This window comes from Hibiscus syriacus, unplaced genomic scaffold, assembly GCF_006381635.1.
Source record: "Hibiscus syriacus cultivar Baekdansim isolate YM2019G1 unplaced genomic scaffold, ASM638163v2 tig00110186_pilon, whole genome shotgun sequence".
NCBI lineage: Eukaryota > Viridiplantae > Streptophyta > Magnoliopsida > Malvales > Malvaceae > Hibiscus > Hibiscus syriacus.
The window spans coordinates 392,178-417,716 of record NW_024062617.1 but is presented as its reverse complement, the minus strand read 5'-3'; the positions used below and the strand labels follow the sequence as shown (position 1 = coordinate 417,716).

Genomic DNA, 25,539 nt, shown 5'->3' with positions numbered 1-25,539 from the left:
GCCATACCTTTAACTGATAATTATATAAGGCGCGGTGCAGGTAACCGCCTTGTAACTTTTCCCTGCTATAACCCTTCTCCCCGATTAAGTTCCTCACATCTCTCCTCTCAACTTATAAATTAATACAACAATTCCGTCAACGAGTCAAAATTATGGACAATTTCTCATTTTATTCAGAAGTTTGTTCGATTTTTCATTATAAGGTAGTTTTGTGATAATTTTTTTTATTATATTTATTGTTATTATGATTATTTGAAAAAATTTATACTAATTGTTGTCAATTATTTATGTGTTTTGTAAAATTAGAAAGCGGGAATATACGTCGAAATAGTTTTGCGGTACAGTAATAATATAAATTATATTATTAATTATTTACGTTTATGTGTTAAAATTTTATTCTGTTATATTTTCGTTCATATATTATTTATTTAATCAACATTGTTTCAGTTGTTTTTTTTACAGATATAATATTGTCGTACTTTTAAACTCAAAGAATGGCGCGACTTTCAGCTATTGTTTATTATGATAGTGAAATTTGAGAAGATGAAACTGGCGTTGTTTTCGTATCAAATGAGTTGTGTTAAAATATCATTGAAGAGAAATATAACTCTTGAGCTGATAACGAAGATTTTGAGAAGATTCATGTTGGAAGTAGTAGAAGAATGTCGTCGTTGCAGTACATTTCCAAAATCATTGTTTTCATTAACTTATACAACGTTCGAACTTTTGAACAATGATGATGTTGAAATGATGGTTGAAGCTCAAGTAATTATTCAGACGCCGATATTGAGATGTATGCAAATTTTATTCAAGTGTGTGTCGTTCAGGGTCAATCATTAAGCTCCACTATGGATGGGCTGAACAAGTTGACAGCCGACGACAGTATGTGTAATGATTTTAATGCCATAATGGGAGACATTCATCCGCAACTCCTTACGATAGTACCGAGGTCCGAACAATCTGTATGGCAACATCGCGTCCAATTCAAGGGGAAGACATTCATCAGCAAATCCATTTGACCTTAATATAGAGATGTCATCGACGCAATCATCTGTGCAGTTTCTATTTGACACGATGACTTCAAGCTCTAGGGGAGGCATTCGACTGCGAGCTTTTTCGATCTCAATGTCAATGCCTTCTAGTTCAAGGGGAATGCGTGCAGTAGGTTATTCGACCTAAATGTGGAGCGCATGGAGGAACCATCACCTCCACCAGAAGAACCGCTTCGTGAGCCTGGTGCGGATGGTGCTGAGACTGGACTATTCATTCACCCAGAATCACCGCAATTCAACTCCGATGATGATGAAGTTCCAGGAAATGTGACACAAATTGACCCTCCTGTACACATGTATGAAGTTGATTATGGTGCACTGTACGGGCCAGAATTTGCAGATATGCCTCATCTCGGTGACTATGGATATTACTCATCAATAATATGGTGAGTTTCTTTAGGCATGTAGTTTTCAAGCAAAGAATAAGCGGTGATGGGTATAAAAAAATTACAATATATGTAATTATGTTCAGTCCAGAGTCAACCGATCCACGACTGAAAAATATGTATGCTATTGTGCCCAACGCTAAAACGGATGCAATTGGATGGTTTGCGTATCGAAAAGGAAGAGAAAAAACAATATATGAGAACTAACAGTATACAACGGTCCTCATACATATTGTGCTGGAGGGGTCAACCAAGATCATCCCAAGTTGGACTCTGAAGTGATATGCCAAGCCATCATGCCCATGGTAAAAACAAGCTCTCATATAGCTGTTGCTGTTGATTTCAGCTATACAATCGCAGTATGGGTACACTGTCTCCTATAAAAAAGCTTGGTTGGCAAAACAAAATGCCATTGTCAAACTTCATGGCGAATGGGATGCATCTTACAACAAACTTCCAGGATGGTTTAGGCTGGTACGGAGGTTGAATCATGGGACAATTGTGGACTTCAAAACCTTCTATGCATACCATAATGATCGAGTTCTCTGCGATCGATGCCAATTCTACTGGGTTTTTTGGACTTACCCACAGTACGTTAATGCTGTCAAATACTGCAAGCATGTGGTCCAGATCGACGGGACTTTCTTGTATGGAAAATACAAGCAAGTTTTATTATTGGCAGTTGTCCAAGATGACAATCGCAACATTCTTCCAGTTGCTTTTGCTATTGTCGAAGGAGAAGATACAGATTCTTGGGCTTTTTTCCTCTGAAATTTACGTGCACATGTTATCACAATGAAAAACAACTGTGTCATTTCAGATCGCGGAGCTGGGATCAAAGCAGCAATGGAGTCTTTGGGTCCAAGTCGGATATGCAAACATAGACCCATAATAGCCTCCAGGAGGGGTCATGTAATATCCTCAATACCAGGTTAGTGACCAAATTGTAAAGTTTCAGAAATTGGTGATTAAAGTAGGATAAATGAATAGTTTAATGATTTATTGGAAATATGATGAAGGTTATTTAGTAATTATTGAATGAAGTAGAGGGTAAAATAGTCAATTGACATGGAAGATTTTATATTCCTTTTATAAGATAAGGAACCACGTGGGAAAAGAGAGAATTATCCATAGTCTTCTTTCTTTTTCTTCCTTCTCTCGTATCTTCAAGCTCAAAGATGAGTTTAATTTCAGCTGTTTAATTCTTGGATTTATAAGTGATTTTGATCTTTGAGTATTATATAGCTTAAGGAAGCTTATATAGCTTTAACATCAAGAATAGAATTAAAAGGAAATTATATTAAGGGTGTAGAAATGGACTTTTGTTAGAGAAGGTTTTTGAAGTTCTAAAGCTTGATTTGACTTGTCAAGGGTCTAATTAAGAAGTTAGAAGCAATTGAATGAAATTTAGAACATGTTAGAAATTGAGTATGATTCTTGAATTTCATAAGGAATATAGGATTTTGAGGTTAAAGATGATTTACATAGATATAAGTTGGTTTAAGTAATGGTAGTTGAGTTTAATGATATATTAGAGGCTTAAAATAGAAGAATTAAGGGAAGAGTTTATGATTTTCGTGCTAAAATGCAAATTCTGGGCAAGGTGTATCGATGCATATTCAATGTACATCGATGCACTCTTTAAAGAAGAAACATCGAATGAAATTGGTGCATCGATGCATAAAGAGTGCATCGATGCATCCCCTTAAAATGAAAACATCGAAGGTATTTTGTATATCGATGCATGGGTAGTGCATCGATGCACATGTTAAAGAATACATCGATGCACTGTAGAATGCATCGATGCACTTCAAGGGGAAATTGAAATAGACATTTCTTTTAGTCTAAGAAATGATAGATTAGAGTATATCAATTGGATACTGATATGTATCAATATGTGATTATGTATATATCGAACACAAACAAGTTCTGGAACAATCATCAAGTTAAGATTCGATCGAAGAAAGGAAAATCACAAAAGTGGATTGGAACTTAGTGAGACTCAGGTGAGTGCATATTAATTCGTTTATGGTGCTAAATGGAACAAGAATTGTGACAAGTCTATTTCCTATGTTGAATGCATTAATATATGATTATACGTATATGCATGACATAAATTGTATGTATGCATGATTATATGTGTTAACATGCTTTTGAATGTAATGATATGAGAAGTATGTGCTATGTGATTTATATGAGCAATATGACAGATATATGTGAACTGAGAAAACAAAGTATATGATATAAGCTATGTAATCTTATGAGAATATGAAAAGAAGCTATGTGACTGCATGTATTTGTGAAAGAAGCTATGAGCTTATATGACGTGATATGAAAGTGTACATGTGAATATGTGACATGATAGATTGCTAATGCCCATGTTATGTGTAAAGAGAGCTAGAGGTATGTGGCATGCCAAGAGTCGAGGGTTCTGTGGTCCTTCGAGACATATATGTATTATGGAATATTTACAGGGTCTTATGAGACACATATGTGATCCATTGAAATATGTATATGGTTCTTAAGGAGTGGTCCCTCGGGACAAATACAGTACATAGGTCCTTCGGGACAAAATTCATAGCCCCTAATGGGACCCCATACGAGTTGTGGTGACAGCATAGTGTACAACCTCAATAGACTCACATATCTACAGTTCTCACAGATGTACATGGGCTAATAAAGAGATAAACATAAACATAAACATATATATATATATATATAATATATATATATATTACATGTAAAGTATATGTTTTTTGTGATATGAATTGTATTATGATTGATATGATGTGTATATGTGCATGTGATTACATGAAATGCTATATTGTTTTGGGTGATAGCATAATATATGTTCAAGCATGGTTAAGAAGTTTAGAGTTTCTCTTATAAGTTTAATGCCTCACTAAGTCATAGACTTAGCGTGTGAGTGTTTCACACGTAGGTTCTAGAAAGTAAAGTGAGAAGCTAAGAGGAGTAATACAGCTCAGAATTTTCCTTACAAACTTTCAGATCAGAAAATAAATGATTTAAATGTGTTTGGTTAATCTGAACATAGTTGGCATGTACTAATTGATTGAGCTGAATATGCTCTGATCGATTTTGTTATTTTGGTCAATTATGTAAATAGTTTTTATTTTAATGAAAGTTTTAAATTTTCTTTGAATTTTGTCAAATCAAAGTTTGAAAAGTCAATGTAACACTCCAGACTCGTATTCGAGTCGGATAAGGGTTGAGAGTGTTACATTTAATGGTATCAGAGCTACAGTTTAGCCGATTCTCGGCATAACTAAAGTTCAAAGTGTCATAAAATGTGTACATGCCAAAGAGAAAAAAAAATATGATCTGATAGTGTAAGGAGTATGTTGTCTTGCTAATAGAATAAGATTAGTTTAATAGTAGAAATCTGATTATGAGAATTTCAAAGAAAGCGGGGTGAACCTGATGGTTGTAGCAATTCACCTGCCTTGGCCAGACAGGAGGAAGAGCGGACACCTCATGAAGTGCCTCATAAGATCAAAGGTTGATTTCAGAAAGTTGAAATCATATTAGAATAGTGAAAGAAGATTATTATTGTTTGAATCGGAAAGCGATAAGGATTAGTTTTGTTAGTATGTGGATATAGAATATGGTGAAACAAGTGTCACCATAAAAACGTTAAAAAGATCGATGACGTGGTGAGTATTATAGAAGAACTCAAGGATAAGTACATTAGTGACAAGTGTATAAGATGTATAAAGTCAGAGCTTATGAGTTGAAACGAAGTGATAGTATTGAGAATAAACAAGAGTATGTTTTATGATAAGAGTTTGCAGTTAAGATGGAAAGAGTTAGCGTTGGCTAACCAGATGTGATAAAATGTACGGAATATATGATTATAAGATATTGTCAGGATATGATACCAAATATGAATGGATCTGGATACAGTTGTATATTTGGCTCATAGTAATATGGTATAGTAAAGGAAATAGGATTTGTATATTGAGTAAAGCCGAGGATTGATAAGAAGGGTTGAGATGTGTATATCGATGATCAATTTATAGACAAAGGAAGTCATAATGTTGAGTTGAACAACGGAAATTCAGGATGTATGAGAATGGAGGTGAAATTGACAAGTTAAGTAATGAATTTTGAGATAATTTCGATTGGAAATGATGTATGTGATTGGTTGACTAGGTTTGTGCCCTAGATTGGACAAATGTTATTGATTAATTGTCAGAGTAAAGGTTATAACATTAGAAGAAAATGTAAAATTGAGTTAATCAATTGATGTGAAACTGAATATAGTTATGTATTCTGATCAGATAGTTATATGTAGAAAAGAAGAAAGTATTTGCATGGAACCTTAAGGAAGGAAATACAAGTATAAGAAATGATAAAGAATGAAGTTTTATATAAGTAATGGGTTATCAAAGTTATGAGGATGCCTGATTGGTACATAGAGATGAGTAGTGATAAGACAATAGTATGTGAACATGAAATGAAAGATATGATTTGGGGTATAAAAAATAAAAGAATAATGGAATAAAGAAATGAAAGGGATGATAAAGGATCAAATACGATAAGGTTATGGAAGTGTAGATGATAATTTGGATATAGAATTAAGAAAAGTGTGTAAGGTGTGTGAAAGATTCTTTAAGTGTATGTTGAATCGTATTTAAAGAAGATTTAAGGTCGGTTTCTTGGTTAAATGATGATGGAAAACGAATTTGGTTATTATAAGGTAGTTAGAGATGGATTTATGATGTTGAGTGATGAAAATGAATGTTACTGTCTATATAATGAGTGACATTATATGGATTTTAGAAAGGTCAAAGGAAAATGCAGAATCGAAAGAGATAAAAGACATAAATGGATTAAAGTTACTAGTTACTGTTTATATGATAAGTGACAGTAGATGAATATATAAGTGAAAAAGGTAGTTGAAGAATTAAAGGAATGAAAGATTAAGTAAAGGAGGTAACATGAGAACAATAGAAGATATGTTCTTATTGATTTGTTCAGTGAAAAATCGAGGACAAATTTTCTTTAAAGGAGGAGAGATTTGTAACATCCTCAATACCAGGTTAATGAACAAATTGTAAAGTTTCAGGAATTGGTGATTAAAGTAGGATAAATGAATAGTTTAATGATTTATTGGAAATATGATGAAGGTTATTTAGTAATTATTGAATGAAGTAAAGGGTAAAATAGTCAATTGACATGGAAGATTTTATATTCCTTTTATAAGATAAGGAACCACGTGGGAAAAGAGAGAATTATCCAGAGTCTTCTTTCTTCTTTCTTCTTCTTCCTTCTTCTTCCTTCTCCCGTATCTCCAAGCTCAAGGGTGAGTTTAATTTCAGTTGTTTAATTCTTGGATTTATAAGTTGATTTTGATTCTTTGATTATTATATAAGCTTAAGGAAAGATTATATAAGCTTTAAACATCAAGAATAGAGAATTAAAAAGGAAATTATATTAAGGGTGTAGAAATGGACTTTTGTTATATAAAGGTTTTTGAAGTTCTAAAGCTTGATTTGACTTGTCAAGGGTCTAATTAAGAAGTTAGAAGCAATTGAATGGAATTTGGAACATGTTAGAAATTGAGTAAGATTCTTGAATTTCATAAGGAATATAGGATTTTGAGGTTAAAGATGATTTACATAGATATAAGTTGGTTTAAGTAATGGTAGTTGAGTTTAATGACATATTAGAGGCTTAAATAGAAGAATTAAGGGAAGAGTTTATGATTTTCGTGCTAAAATGCAAATTCTGGGCAAGGTGTATCGATGCATTTCAATGTACGATGCACTCTTTAAAGAAGAAACATCGATGCAATTGGTGCATCGATGCATAAGTAGTGCATCGATGCATCCCCTTAAAATGAAAACATCGAAGGTAATTTGTGTATCGATGCATGGGTAGTGCATCGATGCACATGTTAAAGAATGCATCGATGCACTGTAGAATGCATCGATGCACTTTAAGGGGAAATTGAAATAGACATTTCTTTTAGTCTAAGAAATGATAGATTAGATTATATCAATTGGATACTGATATGTATCAATATGATTATGTAGATATCGAACACGAACAAGTTCCGGAACGATCATCAAGTTAAGATTCGATCGAAAGAAATGAAAAATCACAAAAGTGGATTAGAACTTAGTGAGGCTCAGGTGAGTGCATATTAATTCGTTCATAGTGCTAAATGAAAACAAGACTTGTGACAAGTCTGTTTCCTATGTTGAATGCATGAATATATGATTATACGTATATGCATGACATAAATTGTATGTATGCATGATTATATGTGTTAACATGCTTTTGAATGTAATGATATGAGAAGTGTGTGCTATGTGATATATATATATGAGCCATATGACAGGATATATGTGAACATGAGAAAACAAAGTATAAGATATAAGCTATGTAATCTTATGAGAATATGAAAAGAAGCTATGTGACTACATGTATATGTGAAAGAAGCTATGAGCTTATATTACGTGATATGAAAGTGTACATGTGAATATGTGACATGATAGATTGTTAATGCCCATGTTATGTGTAAAGAGAGCTAGAGGTATAGTTGGCATGCCAAGAGTCGAGGGTTCTACGTGGTCATTCGGGACATATATGTATTGTTTGGAATATTTAAAGGGTCTTATGAGACACATATGTGATCCATTGAAATATGTATATGGTTCTTAAGGAGTGATCCTTCGGGAAAAAATACAGTATATAGGTCCTTCGGGATAAAATTTATAGCCCCTAGTGGGACCCCATACGAGCTGTGGTGACAGCATAGTGCACAACCTCAATAGACTCACATATCTACAGTTCTCACAGATGTACATGGGCTAATAAAGAGATAAACATAAACATATATATATATATATATATATATATATATATTATGCAAAGTATATGTTTTTGTGATATGAATTGTATTATATGATTGATGATGATGTGTATATGTGTACATGTGATTACATGAAATACTATATTATTTTGGGTGAGCATAATATGATATGTTCAATCATGGTTAAGAAGTTAGAGTTTCTCTTATAAGTTTAATGCCTCACTAAGTCATAGACTTAGCATGTGAGTGTTTCACACGTAGGTTCTGGAAAGCAAAGTGAGAAGCTAAGAGGAGTAAGACATGTCAGCATTTTCCTTACAAAGTTTCAGATCAGAAAATAAATGATTTAAATGTGTTTGGTTAATCTGAACATAGTTGGCATATACTAATTGATTGAGATGAATATGCTCTGATCGATTTTGGTTATTTTGGTCAATTTATGTAAATAAACAGTTTTTATTTTAATGAAAGTTTTAAATTTTCTTTGAATTTTGTCAAGAGTCAAAGTTTGAAAAGTCAATGTGACCCCCATTTTATTCAGGTCGGATACGGGTTGAGGGTGTTACAGGTCACCTGTGACGGTGGCGCCGGCGGGGTCATAAAACCAGGTGATGGTGGCAGCGGTGGCATCGGGTAAGGGAATGGCGGCATCGGCATCTGGTAATGGAAAGGCGGTGGTAGCATCATATATGGATGCGGTGGCTGCTGTGAAGGTCTTGTTGATGCAGCTGAGGATGAACCAGAAACACCTGCTCTCCGTCCACGAGTCGAGGGATGATGGTACTGTGTCGGTGAACGTCTCTGTCGACGTCACGGAAAGGTCTGCCCTCGTGCATCCTCGGGAAGCAGAAACGGTTTCCCATTACTGTTGAACCACTCGTAATAACCCTCAGCAACCATCAAGAGGTCATCAAAAATGGGCTCTCTACGGGGAAGGAGCCGATGTCGATCATCCCACAACACGATCCACGCATGATGCCTCACCAGCCAATCTGTATCTGTCTTGCCGTGTCTATCAGTGCTATGCAACTCGTCCATATTGCGAGGTGCTTCCGGAATTGGTTGAAAACAACCAAATTGTCGGAGCACGCGATCAGTGGAGTGCCACTCGACGGTCGCATAACAGATCAAGGGGACCGTCGCCATCCAAACATCTGATGGGCCCCTCAACTCAGGTGGGATCACCGCCCTCACATCATCAGTAGAATATGACACCCATTCAAACTAAAACAAATATATATAATTTTTATCAAAATAATAATCTAATTATATAACTATAATCTAAAATCGATTTTTAAACATTAAAATTCATACCTATGTGCCAACCTTCTGATCGATTAACACCCTAATTTTTTCTAAATCATCAGGTAGCTCCTGATGATTTTTCCTATCAGTAGACCACCTATTCAAGAAAAATAATTTATTATTCACTATATAAAATTATTAATATACAAAATCAATTTTACAATTACCTCAGTAGTAGCGGAAATACGAATGGGTTCTTGACAACGGAACATAAAAAGGGCAATCGACGCCATGCCCAAGACTACAGCAGCAGGAGACATCCGCCGATAGCATTACGCCTGTAGTCAATGGCTCGACATATCTCTTTGTACAGGAAAGCCAAAACTGCCGAGCCCCAATTGAGTGATCCGGCCAGATGAAAGTCGCCAATGTTTCGCAACCACATGCAGTGAACTTGGTTGCGCGATTTGTCCGGCATCACCAACCCTCCTATTAGCTGCAGTATGCATGTCTGTGTATACATTTTAACTTCATCCTCAGACGCGTCCTCGCTCAAATCACGAAAATTGGCATATAACCAATTTAACGGTATCCGACCACCGTTAAAATTTTTCGGGACACGTCCTAGATTATCCCGACACAAAGCAGTCCAGGAACCATGCGCGATCCCCGATATCACATCTCTATCCACCGGAAGCCCCAGGTGCATAGAAACATCCTCAAGTGTAATCGTGCACTCTCCGCACGGAAGATGAAATGTGTGGGTCTTCGGCCTTCACCGCTCTACTAAGGCAGAAATAAGGTTTGGCTCTATCTTACAATGACCCTGATATCTACCTATGTAACCGAATCCAACCTTTACTAAATACGGCAAGACACGGCTAGGTATCATTAACTTAAGATTCCTAATAAAAGGATCTAATACACGGTCCTTCTCCTAAAATTAAATAATTACAAAAATTAATTTTTAATCTAATATCAGCATTAAATAAATCAACAAATTATTACTAATTTAAATTAAATTAAACGTTAAAATGTTACTGTATCAGCAAAGTATCGATATATATGATTTGCATCCAAGCGAAGTATATCGTTTGCCATTTTATATTTGCAAAAAAATTAAATAAGTAAAATATTAAATAAATTAAATACTTAAATAAAATAAATACAAAATATTAAAAATATAATAAAATATACCTTAGAAGAGATTATAAGAGTATTTGAGAGAAGTTGAGAGAATTTGGTATGATGAAAGTAATTGAGGATGGAGGTATTTATAGGGAGGTTTGGGGGTATTGAAGTCGGGGTAGTTGTGTAATTACATCTAAGACGCGTCGCAGGGGGCGCGTCTTCCTGACGCGTGTCAGATTCACAGGGAAGGCGCAGCCCCTGCCCCGCTCCTTTGGTGTAATTACACACCTACCCCGCGCTTTATCTACGTGTATCCATGTTTGCATAAAGCGCGCTTCAAGGGGCGCGCCTTATCCCACGTGACGCCAAATCAACATATAACGCGGTGCAGGGCGTGCGCTTTACTACTAAGGGTGTTAGATCAGGAAATATAGTCTGATCGATGTTAGATCGATAAATATATCGGTCACCAGTGATTTTTTGAGAAAAACTCCCAATTATTACTTCTTTTATTTGGTTAGGTAAAGTTTTTTTTACAAGTTCCATAAACTTCTAGAAGGTGATTTAATCATGAGATAAGGCTGATCCAATGAATACAATAGAAGAACGTACGATTGATGATTATACGTCATTTTTTGTATTAATAAGAACATTATTGTTACTGTTTTTTTATTTCAATCAAATTAATCTTTTAACATTATTGATATTATTTTATATCGGTTGAACAAAGTTTTATTAATATATCATAATCGTGATAATAGGTAATATATGAAAATAATGATCGAGAAATCTAATGAACAATTTCACCTAACGAAACTTATAAAATTTTAAAGATAATATTTATTCTGTAACATTATCGATTTAACTACATGTAGTGAAATTGGTAACAGAAAATGATAATGATGTGTATGTAATAAATCATGTTCGACAATACAAGTATATACTCCATAAATTTAGGTCAAGCTCAAAATATATGAATATTAAATGGAATGGTTAATTGTTGATGATATCAATGACGTTGGTTGTAGTGATAAGTAGGGTTGACAATGGCGAGACTATGGAAGGAGCAGACCATAAATGTATCTTACGAATTTTAAATAAAAGATGCAGAACGTTAGTCGCTTCGTTACCTTTTCAATCAGTAAAACATTTGTTATTATCGACTGAGAGTATAATGTAAGATAAAATGTATTAATCATTTTTGAAAGACGTGACCGATAAAATATGGTTTTATCCTTTAATCGAACAAATATATATGTCGTTTTTAATATTAATCAGGTAAAAAATATTATTTAGGTAACAAATCCATAGCCATGGCAGTCCTTCAAGTTCAAATGCTATTTTCTAAACTTGGCAATAATTTGGTAAAATTTCCCAACGAGTGCAATACCAACTCCATTAAACAACTCATCATATATAAACAAGAAATGTCTGCAGTTTCCAAATCCCATTTCTCGATTTGCATGCGTTGAACATATTCTCTTCTTCTTCATCAGATGCCCATTTCATTTTCTCCCTTTAATGGTGTTTTCAATCCCTTTTGAAAGAGAAAGTCGGCTCATTTGCCAGTCAAAGCTTCAGCCTTTGTTCGTTTGCGTCACCCTTTTTCTTTCATTTTCCAGAATCTTGTTTCTTTGTAAATCACGAGACTTTCTTTGATTTTAAGAATAGTTTATTCGTGCTGGAAGAAATCATGAAGATTTCTGGAGTGCCCCTTTGAATACGCAATTGTTTGACGCTCTATACAGTCCTGATTCCACCCTTTCCTTCATTGTTTTGTTTCCCTTTTACTTCGTTTACTGAGAAAACGTTGAACATGGCGGAAAATCCAAAGCTGGTAAGTAAAAACTCTCTGGGTTTCCTTCTATTTTTTCTATTCTCCTTTATTTCTACAGTTCCTTGATTTGGTTATTAGGATTTAACATCTTCCAACGAGATATCCACACAAAAGATATCAGTTTCGGATCATATTAACGGGTTCCAATACGCAGCCGATGATAAATCCGATAGCTTTGTCGTCGACATGGAAGGTTTCTCTCATGGAGGATCCAATAAAGAAATCAATCAAATTCAAGATTTACAGTAGTTTTTTTGTTCTTCTTTTCCTGAAAGCTTGAATAATTATTTTTTGAATGACACGTGTTTACAGCTCAATTGTACTGTTTCATGCAAATCCAATTTGCAGAAAAGTCTTTCTCGGAAAGGGTCTCAGAGAGGAGGGGACAAGAAGATTATTATAACTTCAAACTGCAACTCCTCCCTCAATGATAAAGATGCTTTTGTCGCCACCTCCCCCATAGGTACAAACTTTTAGCATTAATTGCTTCGTTTTTTTTTTCATTTCAGAAGTCAAGTTTACCGTTTGGTGTTTTTTGAACTTTTTCCAGTAAATTTTCCCGGAATTTTAAAAAGGAACGCTTTGGCTCTGTTTTTAGTGGTTCAGACCATGCGCCTTTCTGCATTTCATAGGAGGACTTAAATTGAATTGGTTAACTATAGAACAGTTGATTAGTAGTATTTGCTATGTTATTGGAATGGAGTGTATACCGATACAGGTCGTTTCCATGTATTTAAGGGTCCTTGCCGTCGCATGCTCATTTTCGAATTTGTATTGAAAACGTATACTCGAAATGAATAAAGAGTCGGAGCTACCTATAGAAAATATGTGCTTTCTTGACGCTGTTTCTCTAGGATGCATGTTCTCATGTTTTCTAGCAAATTTTCGGTAAATTGCCCGTTTGCCTAGTTTATTCTGTAAGATCTGGCCTGTTATTGAACTGCAACTTCTCTGGCAGGGTCTAGCACTGCTGAAAAGCCTGCGACGGGCGCTGTAGCATCAACCAATCAGACCGCAATCTGCAAGTTCATCATCAGATCACCATTACAACAGGCAATATCACCGCTGCAACTGAGAGCAGATTCAGTCTACGGAGGAACATTACCGACGGTGTTCTTCCCAGTGGCTACTCTATCCCAAGATGATCTCTTTCTCTTTGCCACATTGCAAGTTTCCAAAGCCCATCATGGACTATATCCTATTTCATCTGCAAGGGCATAAACATTTTAACGACTTTGATATATCGAAATGAAAGCTGTTTCGGTTTTTTTTTTCAACAGATCCAGCATTGGAACGATTTTGCTAATATACTTCACATTGTCGATTAACAAGACGAACGGAGATGGGAATGCTTTTGACTAGTACGCAGCCGGGACTATACGCCCAACTTACTGCTATTTAGAAACACATTACAACATAAACATACACATGGGAGCTCAATGCAGTGAGAAACGGAAACCGAAGGAAGGTTGAAGAAGAAACAAATGGGGAGAATGACGACATGTACATAACTCCACTGTGACAAAGATATAGAATCTTTCCCTTTTTAATAGATATGTATTTATGTAAGAGATCATGTAGCTTACATACCTATACTCTTGTTCAAGAACTACATACCCTTCAAGTTGATCGATGTAAACTTCTTCAACTAACTCACCATTTAAGAAAGCGATCTCTTCTGTTTTATGTACCTCGATATTGTAAATAAATGCTGTAGAAAACATAATTCTAAAAAAAATGAATTTGATTATAGGAGGTGATTATAGTGATATCACTGTAACAATCTCTGGTTGGAAAGATGTCTCGGGGAAGAAAGTACTGTTTCAGAGAAGCATAATTTTCTTTACCGTGATGTGTGGATTCGCCAGTGGATAGAATGATGCCCGGTGCGGCAAGACGAGTACACAACGCAAGATCTAGGAAATGATATTGTCCCTGTGGATGACAAACAAGAATGCTTCGGGTGTCAAACCTTCTTTGTGATAACTTTGGGCCTAAATTTGTAATCATATTACCGAGGGAAAGTGGCAGAAGTCCGTGGGACGAAACCAGAAGTTTGCAGTGAAGAAATTAGTAACGAGGAGGAAGAGGGTGTGTGCGTGGAAAATCAGGGACTGCAGCAGTCAATGAATCAAGTCCAGAAACCATATCGATCTTTTTTGTTTAGGGATGAGAATAAAATTGTTGGCATTCAGAAATAAGTTTTGGAGATTGACAGCAAGAAGTCCAACTTGGATGGCATGTCCATGCTATAGTTAAGTTTAGAACATGTAGTAGAACAAGTGGTGCAAGATCTCCTGCAGAGAGTGAAGCATCCTGATTTAGTGAATTCCAGACTTGAGAAGCATCCATCAATGACTTATTTTTTCTTTTCTTTTTTAAATATGGTTTTAGAAGCAAAGACTATTTTTACAGCTTTATCTCATAGATCCATACACATTAAAACCCTAGGAGATAAGACTTAATAGGTGGGGTACAAAGGATTTTAGTGGGAATATACTGTAGATCCACATGGAGAGGTATCTAGCACCTACTCCAACATAAGTGAAGATCGGATGTTATGTTCAAAACTCCCAACATACTTAAACAATCACATCGTAGTAATCGGGAGTTGAAACAACATGAGAATATGATCCTTTGGGTGACTATAAAAATGGATTGGGACATTATTAATTGGTCCAAGATCACTACATAACATTGTCCGCATGCGATAAAAAGACAACCCATAGAATCTTTTTTCCATTACTGCCTAACCCTTTCAACTACCCATCAACCTGGTTAGACCAATAAGCCTATCTGTCATTCAACCTTTCGTACAACTTATTATGTTTCACCCTACTTTTCATACATTATTTAGTCATTCCTTCCCCACGCCTCTGTTTACTTCAGTTCTAAACAAAATCCTGCTCTCTTCATATGGCTGACTCTCAACATTCCTCTTCTGGTAAAACTTGTGTACACTCTTCAGGTACTCGTTACTTTCACTTACTTTTTGTTTAAATCCGTTTACTTTGCTTCTCATTTACTCTTGTTGTTCAGATGAGGAAACAAGTGAAGAATCAAAGCTTAAATTCTCTGAAGATGAGGAAACACTAATAATCAGGATGTATAATCTGGTTGGGGAGAGGTAAGTCTCTTAATTGCTTTAACTTTTCTTCCCAACAACAAAAGAACAAGGTTTGATTTTTTTGTAAGATTGTTTATTGTCAGATGGGTTCTAATTTCTGGAAGAATCCCTGGTAGAACAGCTGAGGAAATTAAGGAGTATTGGAATACCAGGTATTCGAAAAGCGAAAGAAGAGGCAAAAGGGCGAAATGTCTGGTACTTCGAGCGAGTTGATGCTAGAGCAATGTTGGGTATTTGTTGCAGTCACTTAAAATGAGTAAAGAAGATGATGGTAATGGATTCATCTTCAAGCAAAAATGATGCGTTTGATGTTTTGGACTTTCACCCCCTTTCTCTTTTTCATCATCCTACTGTCCATATGTTCATGTCATTTGAATCGAATCTTTTTACCGACTTGATGTTAACGTTATAACAATTTGAGCCGGAGTTCAACAAACTGCACTGAGAAATTGAGTCGGAACTCAATCGTCAAACCGATCAAATAATCAACTCCAATCGAATAGGCTGGCCTGCATATATTAGCAAACCAAAAGGCGAATACCATGACTTGAAATAACCATTCAATGAAAGTATAATTTACCAATTGTACAATCATGCAATGAAATGGTATCATAGAGAATCCAACTGAAGGATTAGCTAGGTGATCAGGGAAAAAAAAATATGCAGAGCAAACATTAACATTTTGATTATACAACCTCTTTGATCAAGTTGGTGAGTTAACGATGACAAATAGTAGTTATGAAATTTACTTGAAGACCTTATATTCCCTTTGATTTATACGTTGCTCTGCTTGTAAAGCTTCGTGTCGAGCACTTGCTTACCGCACATTGCACATACACCTGCACAGCATAAAACACTCATCAGTGGCCATGCACCCAAAAAAAAACAAAAACAAAACAGACAAACATAAATCAAAATGGCCAGGTTGTAGAGCATAAATTTATCAATCTAACATACCTTTCGAATAAGCACAAGTGTGACAGTACTTGGCATCTTGATGTACTTGCTGCTTGCAAATGATACACTTGGTGTTTCCATAAGGAGTCCATCTGCAGGCAATGGATTCCAAATCAAAATCATGAAATCTAAAAAAAATGCAATCCAGAATCATGCATGAAAAATAAGAGGGACCCTTAACCTATGTTAAACTTGGGTGAGTGTGTCGGATACGGCTACGCATTGTTAGATTTTCATAAGTTTTGTCATATATTTTGACGGATTCTTGAAGGTCAGCTACAATCCTAAACCCTATTAGGTCATGTTCTTAACTAATACCTTCAGCAATAAAGAGAAACCAGAAAACCAGCACAAATATAAAACTATTTTCCCAATGTCAATAACACAACCCTAAGATCGGAAGAATCAATGATAATTTACAGCAATGATCAAGCCACTCCTTAAAGAATATACTGATCACCGAGTACAGCAAAGAATTATGCCCAACCTTTACGGAATTTAAATTTTGTTCATGTTATGCAAATTAGTAATAGGAGAGGAAAAGAAAAAAGAACATACCTGTTTTTTTTGGATAGGAGTTTATTTTCGTTTATTTTCCGGCCACCGCTTTCGTTGGTGTTGCTGGCGCCTTCCTTCCACTTATCGGGCACGATCACCTTCGATAGCTTCTTCTGGCCTACAAATTAAATTGATAAAAAAGATCAGGTTTTTTCCTTTCAATTTCCATAGATTATACCAAAATGATAAGGAAACTAGCTACAATTGCAGAATTAGAGAACTCACACTTCTCGCACACCATTGAAGTTAATTGTTTTTCTCCGCAAAATTTCCCCCTTCAGTATTTCGAAACCGGAACCCTAGGAATAATTGTGGGCGCTATAATTAGACATTTTGTTTATCAAATTACAAAAGTACCCTGAAGTATTCCCAAACGGTGTAAGATTAAATCGGTTAATCAAACCGAATTGAATGAGTTAAAATCTAATGACTAATTTTTAAGGAATGTTTCCCGACTACAATATTTATTGAGTTTCCAATTATAAAATGTTAAAAAAAATGTTTCGTTATTTTGTTGAATTTTTTAACTATTAAAAATTATAAAATGATTATTTTTTTGGATAAATTAAAATGATTATTGAACTATTTGTTATATTCTAAACTAGTTTTTTTGTTAAAAAATAATGGTCGTTTGAGTTGGACGTTAACATATTGACTAAGATATTATAGCCGTTTGAGATTATGAGATTATTTTATTATATCTCAAATCAACAAGTTAACATCAATCTCAGAGTGTCGTTAATTTTTTAATGAAAAATGATAAGTTTAAAATATAATGAATAGTTGAATGACCATTTTATAACTTTTAATAGTTAAATGAATTCAACGTATCATATAGTCGTGAGATCATTTGTGTTTTTATCCTAAAATTTTCTACGAAATTCGAAGTGTTTTTAGCTTAATTAATTTAATTGATTCTCCAATAAACAATGTTTTATAAAATTCATGAATTATGGATGTACAGAAGTATCCAAAACAAAATGGCCTATTGTATATATTCGTATCCTAGCTCTCATGCTTCAAGCCATGCATCCGACCAAAACCCAGAGAAGAAAGAAATCCCTACAACTTTCACCATCTAAGACTGAATCAACCAGCTCACCTCGGGAATTGTTCAGGATTTGTTCGAGTGTCAAACCTCGCATTTCCACCTTCTGCATCAATAGCTCCAGCTCCTTCGAAATAGTTATCTTCATCTGGTAGAGGAATTTGTATCTCGCTTGCCACTACCACCGCCACCGAGCAGCCTCTCTTTCTCCGCCGTGTTCGCCTCACCATTATCTCCTTCCCTTTCCTCCGTAAACCGATACTAAATATTCATCCAGTCATCATCATCATTATCATTAACCCGAGCTGATTTTTGGTGCCTTAAACAATTCCCCATGACTGGTTCTTTGTGCAGCAGTTGTATGAATAGCAAAGAAATTCATTTCTTGCATAATTTGAAAGGGCCGCAACACTGGAAATATTCAAGAGAACTGAATTTGACCTTTCATGTAAAGTGTTACCATTACATGTAAATTACATGGTTGGTCACCAAACTTTGGAAAGTTTTTATTTTGGTCACCAGAAAATGTTTGTAATACAGTCACCAAAATCATGGGTTGTGTTTGCTTAATTAAAACTTCTATCACAAAAGAAATAGATAAAAGAAGTATAGTGCTTAATCCTTGAGTAAGGCATCATCAAGTTCTACATCCAATCCCACACGATGTCGGATCAACAAAGAGGCATCACAACTTGTCTTGCACATGCTTTGTAACTCCTTCAACCTGTTAAACGTCAAAATTATGCTTCTTCAATAATTTTCTTTGCCTCGACAGAAAAAGCCTTTTCAATAGATCTTGATACGACGGATCTCTCGAAGTAAACAGGAAGTAAGCATAGCCTATGACTATACCGGTGGTTGTGGTGAAAAATGCAATCGGTTCCATTACATCCCATGAGAACTCCCAAAATGTTAGCCGGAAGAACAGTCCAACTTGTAACACTGAGAATCCTAGACCACACCAGAGGATCCCTCGAACTTGCTTATGCGCTTGCACATCGATTTCTTCCTTCTTCTCCTGTAAACTCTTTAGCTCATCTCTTAAAGGATCGTTTTCAGCAAACAAAGCAAGAGGTACTGCTCTTCTAATCAAATCCACCACCTATGCATGAAACAAATGCTTTAAATGCATTAATAGAGACTCATAATACAAGAGAGTAAAGGTCAAAATAGGGATAAATACCTTATCAGGATGAAGATAAACCTTGTCACGGAAAAGAAGTACGACGCCGGCTTCATCGAGAACACGTGCAAAAGCAATGACCTCGTCTAGAGATCTGGCAACACCCATGCTCTCACAGGCCTTCAATAACTCTGAGTAGCCAACCACCTCTTTGCCTTCCATCCCTAGCTTGGTCTTGAGTGATTCCACATTGACCAGCCTCATCAACTTCCTGGCATCTGCGAATGTTACGCTGTCCACTCCTGCTCCCGTTTTTTTGGAATCAGAGGCTGAAGAGGATAACCAAACTTTCAACGTCACTCTCTCCAACAGCAGCGGATTCTGCAGAGACAGTGGAGGTCTCCTAACAACAGCAGCAGACATGACCTGCTTCAAAGCCTCGCACCACCACAACCTCCTCCACATGCTTCAATATATCTCACTCTATATAAATATTTCTCTGTCTGTGTATGTCTCGTGTTGGAATTCGAGTAAAATACCTCCTACGATCTGTCTATCTTAACAAACGGATCTAGCTTTTTCTTCCAATAACAAAAACAAACAAGAGTAAAACAAACATCATTATTTTTCCTATAATAATAAAACCATAAAATGAAGCAGCACTGCACTCGAAACAAAAAGGGTATCTGATCACATTGCCAATGTACAAATCAAACTTCATAATTGGGTTTCTGATCTTAGCTTCCTCAAGCTGATAACAGATCACATTGCCATTACCAATAACCACATTGGGCATTTGCCAAGACAAGTGTAAAATCGTATACAATCATCTGCAGAACTTACACATGTATAATCCTCTGTGCCGGTCACATTAACAAGATCAATGTGTGAAATTTAGATGCCAAATTACAGTAAACAAAGTGCATGAAGGAAAAAAAAGACAGATTACTATCTTGTTTTGCAAAATCCCCAAAGTGTAGATCTAGAAAATCTCTAGTAATTTTCATCACGGAGAAACATTTTGCGATGTTACGAAACCAGTGATTCACCTATAAATTTCCAGCATATAGAGCAGAAACCTAGCATATTAATAAACATGAAAATTATTTTAAAAAAAACTCACATCCATGGAAGACGCTAACAGAGAGAGGAGCGCGGCTACAGAGATTTGAGAGGACAAGTGGACTTCCATTTTAGGGTTTAGTTTTCTCCAATAAAAACGAAGAGAAACCATTGGAATCATAAACCATCCTCTTTTATAATAATAGTTTTATTTTTATATATAATCTTAATAAATTCATATATATTCTTTTACATTTCACCTAAATTATATGAATAGATTTTATAAATATCTTTTACCAAAAATATTTTCTTCATCAATATTATAACAATTCCAAATTCTACCAATAATAAAAACTCGTAAAGCTCACTTCTTTTGTCCGATTTGGTCATTAATACTTATTAGTAATATATTTCATGTAAGATTTGAATGATGAAATAATAAATATGTTATTTAATTATTTGCATTAATCCAAGATAATTACAAAATATTATTTTAAAAAAATTTAACAACTGATAATGAAAATTCAAATACTTTTATAATGGCTCGATTTTAAATATAAGACATTAGTATAACAACTATCCCTTCAACTTAGTTTGATTTGTATGTATTATTCAAATATTTAAATTAAATAAAAAAATTCAAATAATTTGACCTTTGAATAAATTTATCAATCTCCTAAACCTTAAAAACAAATTCTATTTTGGGTAGAATACAAGTGGAATGAAAGGCAAATTTGCAGAATGGTGATTACAAACCAATAAAACTATTGAACATCCATTTAGTGCGCCACCATTAACTGAAATGAACAATAACACCCAAAAAAACACGATGGGTACACATTTTTATCCCAAAATTACAACAAAAAAATCATCCTCTGATGGTTTTTAAGAAACCAGCTCAATCAAAACCAACTGCCAAAACAGCTAGAGAGAGAAAATAGAACTTTTCTCTCTCTTCTGTTACATAGTTTTGTTCAGGAGTTTTGGGATTTTTATTTTTATTTTTAAGAACTTGGAAAATGGTACAGAGTGGAACAACGTTTTCTAAAATCGTGGCCTTTGGAATGGTGAACGGCAGCACAACTTTGTGAAAACATTGAAAAAGGATATATCTAGACAAAGTTGTCAGTGAATTCCGGACAATTTCTGGGTTTGCAGGCGACGGCTGGCGACGTTTGACGGTGGTGCAAAACCAGGAAATTAAAAATAGTTTTTTTGTAAGGAAGAACTTTGACGAGAAAGAGTGAGGAGAGAGAAAATCTGGGTATGCTTTTAATATAAACTCATTATCTTTAAATTTTTGTGTAAAGTTTTATCTTCTCCAGAAACCAGTTCTAAAGTTGAATTGTTTTCATTGAAATTTTCAAGTTAGCCAAAGATGGGTTGTTGTCGCAGCAAACATAAATTGCCAGGAGCTGACTTCAATGGCGACAAATCAACCGAAGATCCAAGAACAGTTGGTCAAGAAGAAAAAGTTGTAAAGTCTCAAACACAAGTTTCAAAAACATGGCAGCGCCACCAGAACCAGCCACCGCAATCGAACCCTTCATCAGCAAGCACGAAGGCAGCTCAAGTGAGGCAGGATACAGTATTAGGGAAGCCATTGGAAGACGTTAAGAAACACTACACACTCGGAGAGGAACTCGGTCGAGGCCAATTCGGGATAATTTACTTGTGCACCGAGAATTCAACTGGCAACACTTACGCCTGCAAATCGATATTGAAGAGAAAGCTGAAAATAAACAAGACAGAGATGATGTCAAGAAAGAGGTTCAAATTATCCAGCATTATCCGGTCAGCCTAATATTGTCGAATTCAAGGGCGTTTATGAAGATGCGCAATCTGTTAATATTGTAATGGAGCTTTGCGCTGGTGGTGAGCTTTTCGATCGGATCATTGCACAGGGTCATTACTCCGAGAGAGCTGCAGCTGCTATTTGTAGACAGGTCCTGAAGTAGTTCAGATTTTCCATTTCATGGGAGTAATGCACCGTGATCTCAAACCAGAGAATTTCTTGTTGTCTAGCAAGGGTGAAGGAGCTATGTTGAAGGCAACCGATTTCGGGTTGTCTGTCTTTATCGAAGAAGGTTAAATTTCCACCCTTTCCTATTGATTCAAATCAAATGAAGCTTTGCTGCTCATGTACTAACCCTTTTGCATTTCAATTGCAGGGAAGCAATATCGGGATATAGTCGGTAGCGCTTACTACATAGCTCCCGAAGTTCTGCGACGTGGTTACGGAAAGGAAATTGACATATGGAGTGCAGGAGTTATTTTGTATATTCTACTTAGTGGTGTTCCTCCATTTTGGGCTGGTAATTTAGGATATTGACATGTTTCAGCAAGTTGTTGCTATTCTGTTTCTGTTGTATAATGTTTGTATATTTTGCTCAAAATGCTTTGCAGAAACTGAGAAGGGAATATTTGAAGCCATTCTTCAAGGTGAAATAGATTTTGCAAGTGATCCGTGGCCTTCGATCTCCAAGAGTGCCAAAGATCTAGTGAGAAAGATGTTGACAATGGACCCCAAAAAACGACTTACTGCTGTACAAGCTCTTGGTCTGTTATTCTCTCGTATCTTTGGTTCAGTCCCCCGGAGATTTTTTCTTTATAAAACTTTTGATTCTGATTCCTTTGATTAACATGTGATGTTGGTATGTTAGAGCATCCGTGGCTGAGAGAAGAAGCATCAGACAAGCCGATAAATTCTGCTGTTCTAACAGATGAATCAGCATCAGCTTGCATTAAAGGTATGGTGTCTTACTGGATCGAAGAAGATCAAGTTATATGTTAGACCTTTGAATAATACCCTAGTCGTTCTTTCCAGTTTTCATTTAATAATGCTGGCTTATATGAAATTCTCCAGGTTATTGCTGAAAATCTATCAGAAGAAGAGATTAAAGGTCTTAAAACAATGTTCACAAACATCGACACGGATAATAGTGGAACAATCACTTACGAAGAACTGAAAGAAGGTTTGGCCCGTCTTGGATCGACGCTCAACGAAGCTGAAGTCAAGCAATTAATGGAAGCTGTAAGTATTTATCTACCCAAACTGTTTACACTTTGCTCACAGTTGATTATTGAAAATTTATGTGCAATGTATTTCAGGCTGATGTGGATGGAAATGGAACGATAGACTATATCGAATTTATCTCAGCTACAATGCATAGATACAGACTTGAAAGAGATGAAGACCTGTACAAAGCATTCCAGCATTTCGATAAAGATAACAGTGGGTGAGTTCCGAATTTTCAAGTTATCATTATTATAGTTTCATCCTTCTACTCGTCAAATGCAAAACCATCTGCAATGCCACATTGCACATTGAACTTGTCATAGAGTTTGTTATTCTTTGTTCAAGTTTTTGAGATCGTATTATCTATGCTTTGGTTTTGTTCTTCCATTTAAGACTTTCTGGATTTTCCAAGACAAATTCATGGACTGCTCCTTGTTTGATTCATATAAATGTATGTCGATGTTTGCAGGTTCATTACAATGGACGAACTAGAGGTTGCTATGAAAGAATACGGAATGTGTAATGAAGCCAACATCAAGGAAATAATCGCCGAGGTGGATTCCGACAACGTAAGTTTGTTTCTGAATCAAGCTTGGTAGCTTCATATGAAGTTATTACATTACCCGTACTGATGCGGTTTACATTAATCAGGATGGAAGAATTAACTACGACGAGTTCTGCTCAATGATGAGAAGTGGAGTACAAATCGGAAGGCTTTTTAGATGCCCTTTGTTTGTTCCATTACGAGAGTGCGACAACCGATTGCGGATGACTGATGTAACCTAATTAACACGTGTCACCAGAAAGTATCCAGGTTCATTAACTATCTCGATCCTAAAGCCTGCACTTTGAGAATACGAGAGTATAAATTCAAGCCAGTTCGAGTTTAACAATTGTTTATGTATAAATCATGTATCTATCATTTTCCGAGTTCTTTTATTCGATAACACCTTTTACTCTGCATATATAGAGTATTTCATTATTACTCTTTATTGAACCGTGTCCGTAAACCTTAGTTCTGGTGCCCGTTAACCCTGTTTCCTTCTTTATAAGAACTCAGGCCACTTGAACCACGTAGATTATGAAGTTCTCTGTTTCTCCATTAAGCCTTCAACAGTTCAATAATAATACAAACACCATAAGAGTACTCGACGTGATACCTTAAACACGATTATAAACACGATTATAACACATGAAAAAAATAATACAAACACGACAAGGTTACTCGGGCCTAAAGATGTTCATCTTTCGTTTCGCGACTTTGACTGTGAGCTATGCCTTGAACTGCAGTACTTCTCGATCTCCTTTGTTGTCCTTCCAGGAATTCTCCCAGCAATCAGAGACCACCTGAAGCATGCAAAAATACTATTAAGATTACTGCAAAACAAATGTATATGCGTATATATATACACAGAACATGGCGTGTAATAACTGATAAACCTTTGTCCAACTAAATTAAACATTCTGGCAATAAGCATCTCTTCATCCTCAGAGAATTCCACCTTGGTCTCCTCAGTTCTTCCCTCTGCAAAAACATAAACAATAAAAGAAGGAACTTAATGGAGATCCAATTAAGCTGAGAGATTGTAAAAGATTATTCAATTATGCGACCTCGGGGCTTCGTGTCTTGATGGCTATGTCGGTTGCTCAAGCCATGACGATCAGAGTCTCCCATGATTTCCCCAGAAGAAGAGGCTGTATTGCTAATAGCCATGCATGGTGTACTTAGACCATGAGTTGCAGTATTTATCTGCTGAAATTCAAGAGTTGAGAAGATGTTAGTTCCCAGATTTGATAAGTAGTTGAGACATTGCCTACTTCTTGTTTTTTGGATTTAGTGTCTAAATGAAGAAAACATTATCTGCTAAGTGTATTGCTGTTGATTCCTTCTGTCCCTGGTAAACATCATCAAATCTTTTTCACATTATTCTCTGAAATTTATTTATTTATTATTTAAGGATTAATATTTTATACATATAATTTTCTGTATTATAAACAATCAAATATTATTCAATAAAAATAATTATACACGATTAGTATGTAAATATAATTTCTTTGATTTTTTTTAGTCAAATGAGAAAAAGACACATCCTTATACATTGTTGTGATATATTGTACCCATTGCATTTTCTTGCATTTATACATTTTGTCGT

At 35.5% G+C, this 25,539-nt stretch overlaps 6 protein-coding genes and 1 long non-coding RNA gene across 8 annotated transcripts; 4 read left to right on the top strand and 3 right to left on the bottom strand.

Moving 5' to 3' along the window:
* Window positions 1-12,145: 12,145 nt before the first annotated feature.
* On the top strand, window positions 12,146-14,120 carry LOC120217209. Of its 2 annotated transcripts, none has more exons than XR_005525137.1 (4): window positions 12,146-12,492; window positions 12,571-12,737; window positions 12,841-12,955; window positions 13,314-14,120. It is a non-coding gene; the product is annotated as an uncharacterized LOC120217209 (long non-coding RNA). The 2 variants fall into 2 exon arrangements; XR_005525136.1 differs by having other exon boundaries at window positions 13,451-13,676.
* Window positions 14,121-15,354: 1,234 nt separating this feature from the next.
* On the top strand, window positions 15,355-15,985 carry LOC120217207 (MYB-like transcription factor ETC1). The gene is made up of 3 exons (XM_039214408.1): window positions 15,355-15,460; window positions 15,532-15,619; window positions 15,703-15,985. The coding sequence occupies exons 1-3, from the start codon at window positions 15,409-15,411 to the stop codon at window positions 15,830-15,832; spliced, it is 270 nt and encodes an 89-aa protein (XP_039070339.1). The 5' UTR covers window positions 15,355-15,408; the 3' UTR covers window positions 15,833-15,985.
* Window positions 15,986-16,162: 177 nt separating this feature from the next.
* On the bottom strand, window positions 16,163-17,468 carry LOC120217205 (cysteine-rich PDZ-binding protein-like). The gene is made up of 4 exons (XM_039214407.1): window positions 17,360-17,468; window positions 17,135-17,252; window positions 16,577-16,668; window positions 16,163-16,458 (listed from the first exon to the last, which is right to left on the bottom strand). The coding sequence occupies exons 1-4, from the start codon at window positions 17,373-17,375 to the stop codon at window positions 16,394-16,396; spliced, it is 291 nt and encodes a 96-aa protein (XP_039070338.1). The 5' UTR covers window positions 17,376-17,468; the 3' UTR covers window positions 16,163-16,393.
* On the top strand, window positions 17,081-23,009 carry LOC120217280 (calcium-dependent protein kinase 19-like). The gene is made up of 4 exons (XM_039214456.1): window positions 17,081-17,089; window positions 22,331-22,454; window positions 22,539-22,682; window positions 22,774-23,009. Exons 2-4 carry the CDS (start codon window positions 22,343-22,345, stop codon window positions 23,007-23,009), a joined length of 492 nt encoding a protein of 163 aa, XP_039070387.1. The 5' UTR covers window positions 17,081-17,089; window positions 22,331-22,342.
* LOC120217203 (calcium uniporter protein 6, mitochondrial-like) lies at window positions 18,862-19,844 on the bottom strand. The gene is made up of 2 exons (XM_039214405.1): window positions 19,366-19,844; window positions 18,862-19,284 (listed from the first exon to the last, which is right to left on the bottom strand). The coding sequence occupies exons 1-2, from the start codon at window positions 19,768-19,770 to the stop codon at window positions 18,910-18,912; spliced, it is 780 nt and encodes a 259-aa protein (XP_039070336.1). The 5' UTR covers window positions 19,771-19,844; the 3' UTR covers window positions 18,862-18,909.
* A 14-nt stretch (window positions 23,010-23,023) lies between the features above and the next one.
* On the top strand, window positions 23,024-24,266 carry LOC120217279 (calcium-dependent protein kinase 15-like). The gene is made up of 5 exons (XM_039214455.1): window positions 23,024-23,149; window positions 23,234-23,401; window positions 23,479-23,606; window positions 23,856-23,955; window positions 24,038-24,266. Exons 1-5 carry the CDS (start codon window positions 23,024-23,026, stop codon window positions 24,170-24,172), a joined length of 657 nt encoding a protein of 218 aa, XP_039070386.1. The 3' UTR covers window positions 24,173-24,266.
* A 199-nt stretch (window positions 24,267-24,465) lies between these two features.
* Window positions 24,466-25,131, bottom strand: LOC120217204 (MYB-like transcription factor ETC1). The gene is made up of 3 exons (XM_039214406.1): window positions 24,998-25,131; window positions 24,827-24,911; window positions 24,466-24,733 (listed from the first exon to the last, which is right to left on the bottom strand). Exons 1-3 carry the CDS (start codon window positions 25,098-25,100, stop codon window positions 24,628-24,630), a joined length of 294 nt encoding a protein of 97 aa, XP_039070337.1. The 5' UTR covers window positions 25,101-25,131; the 3' UTR covers window positions 24,466-24,627.
* Window positions 25,132-25,539: the final 408 nt, after the last annotated feature.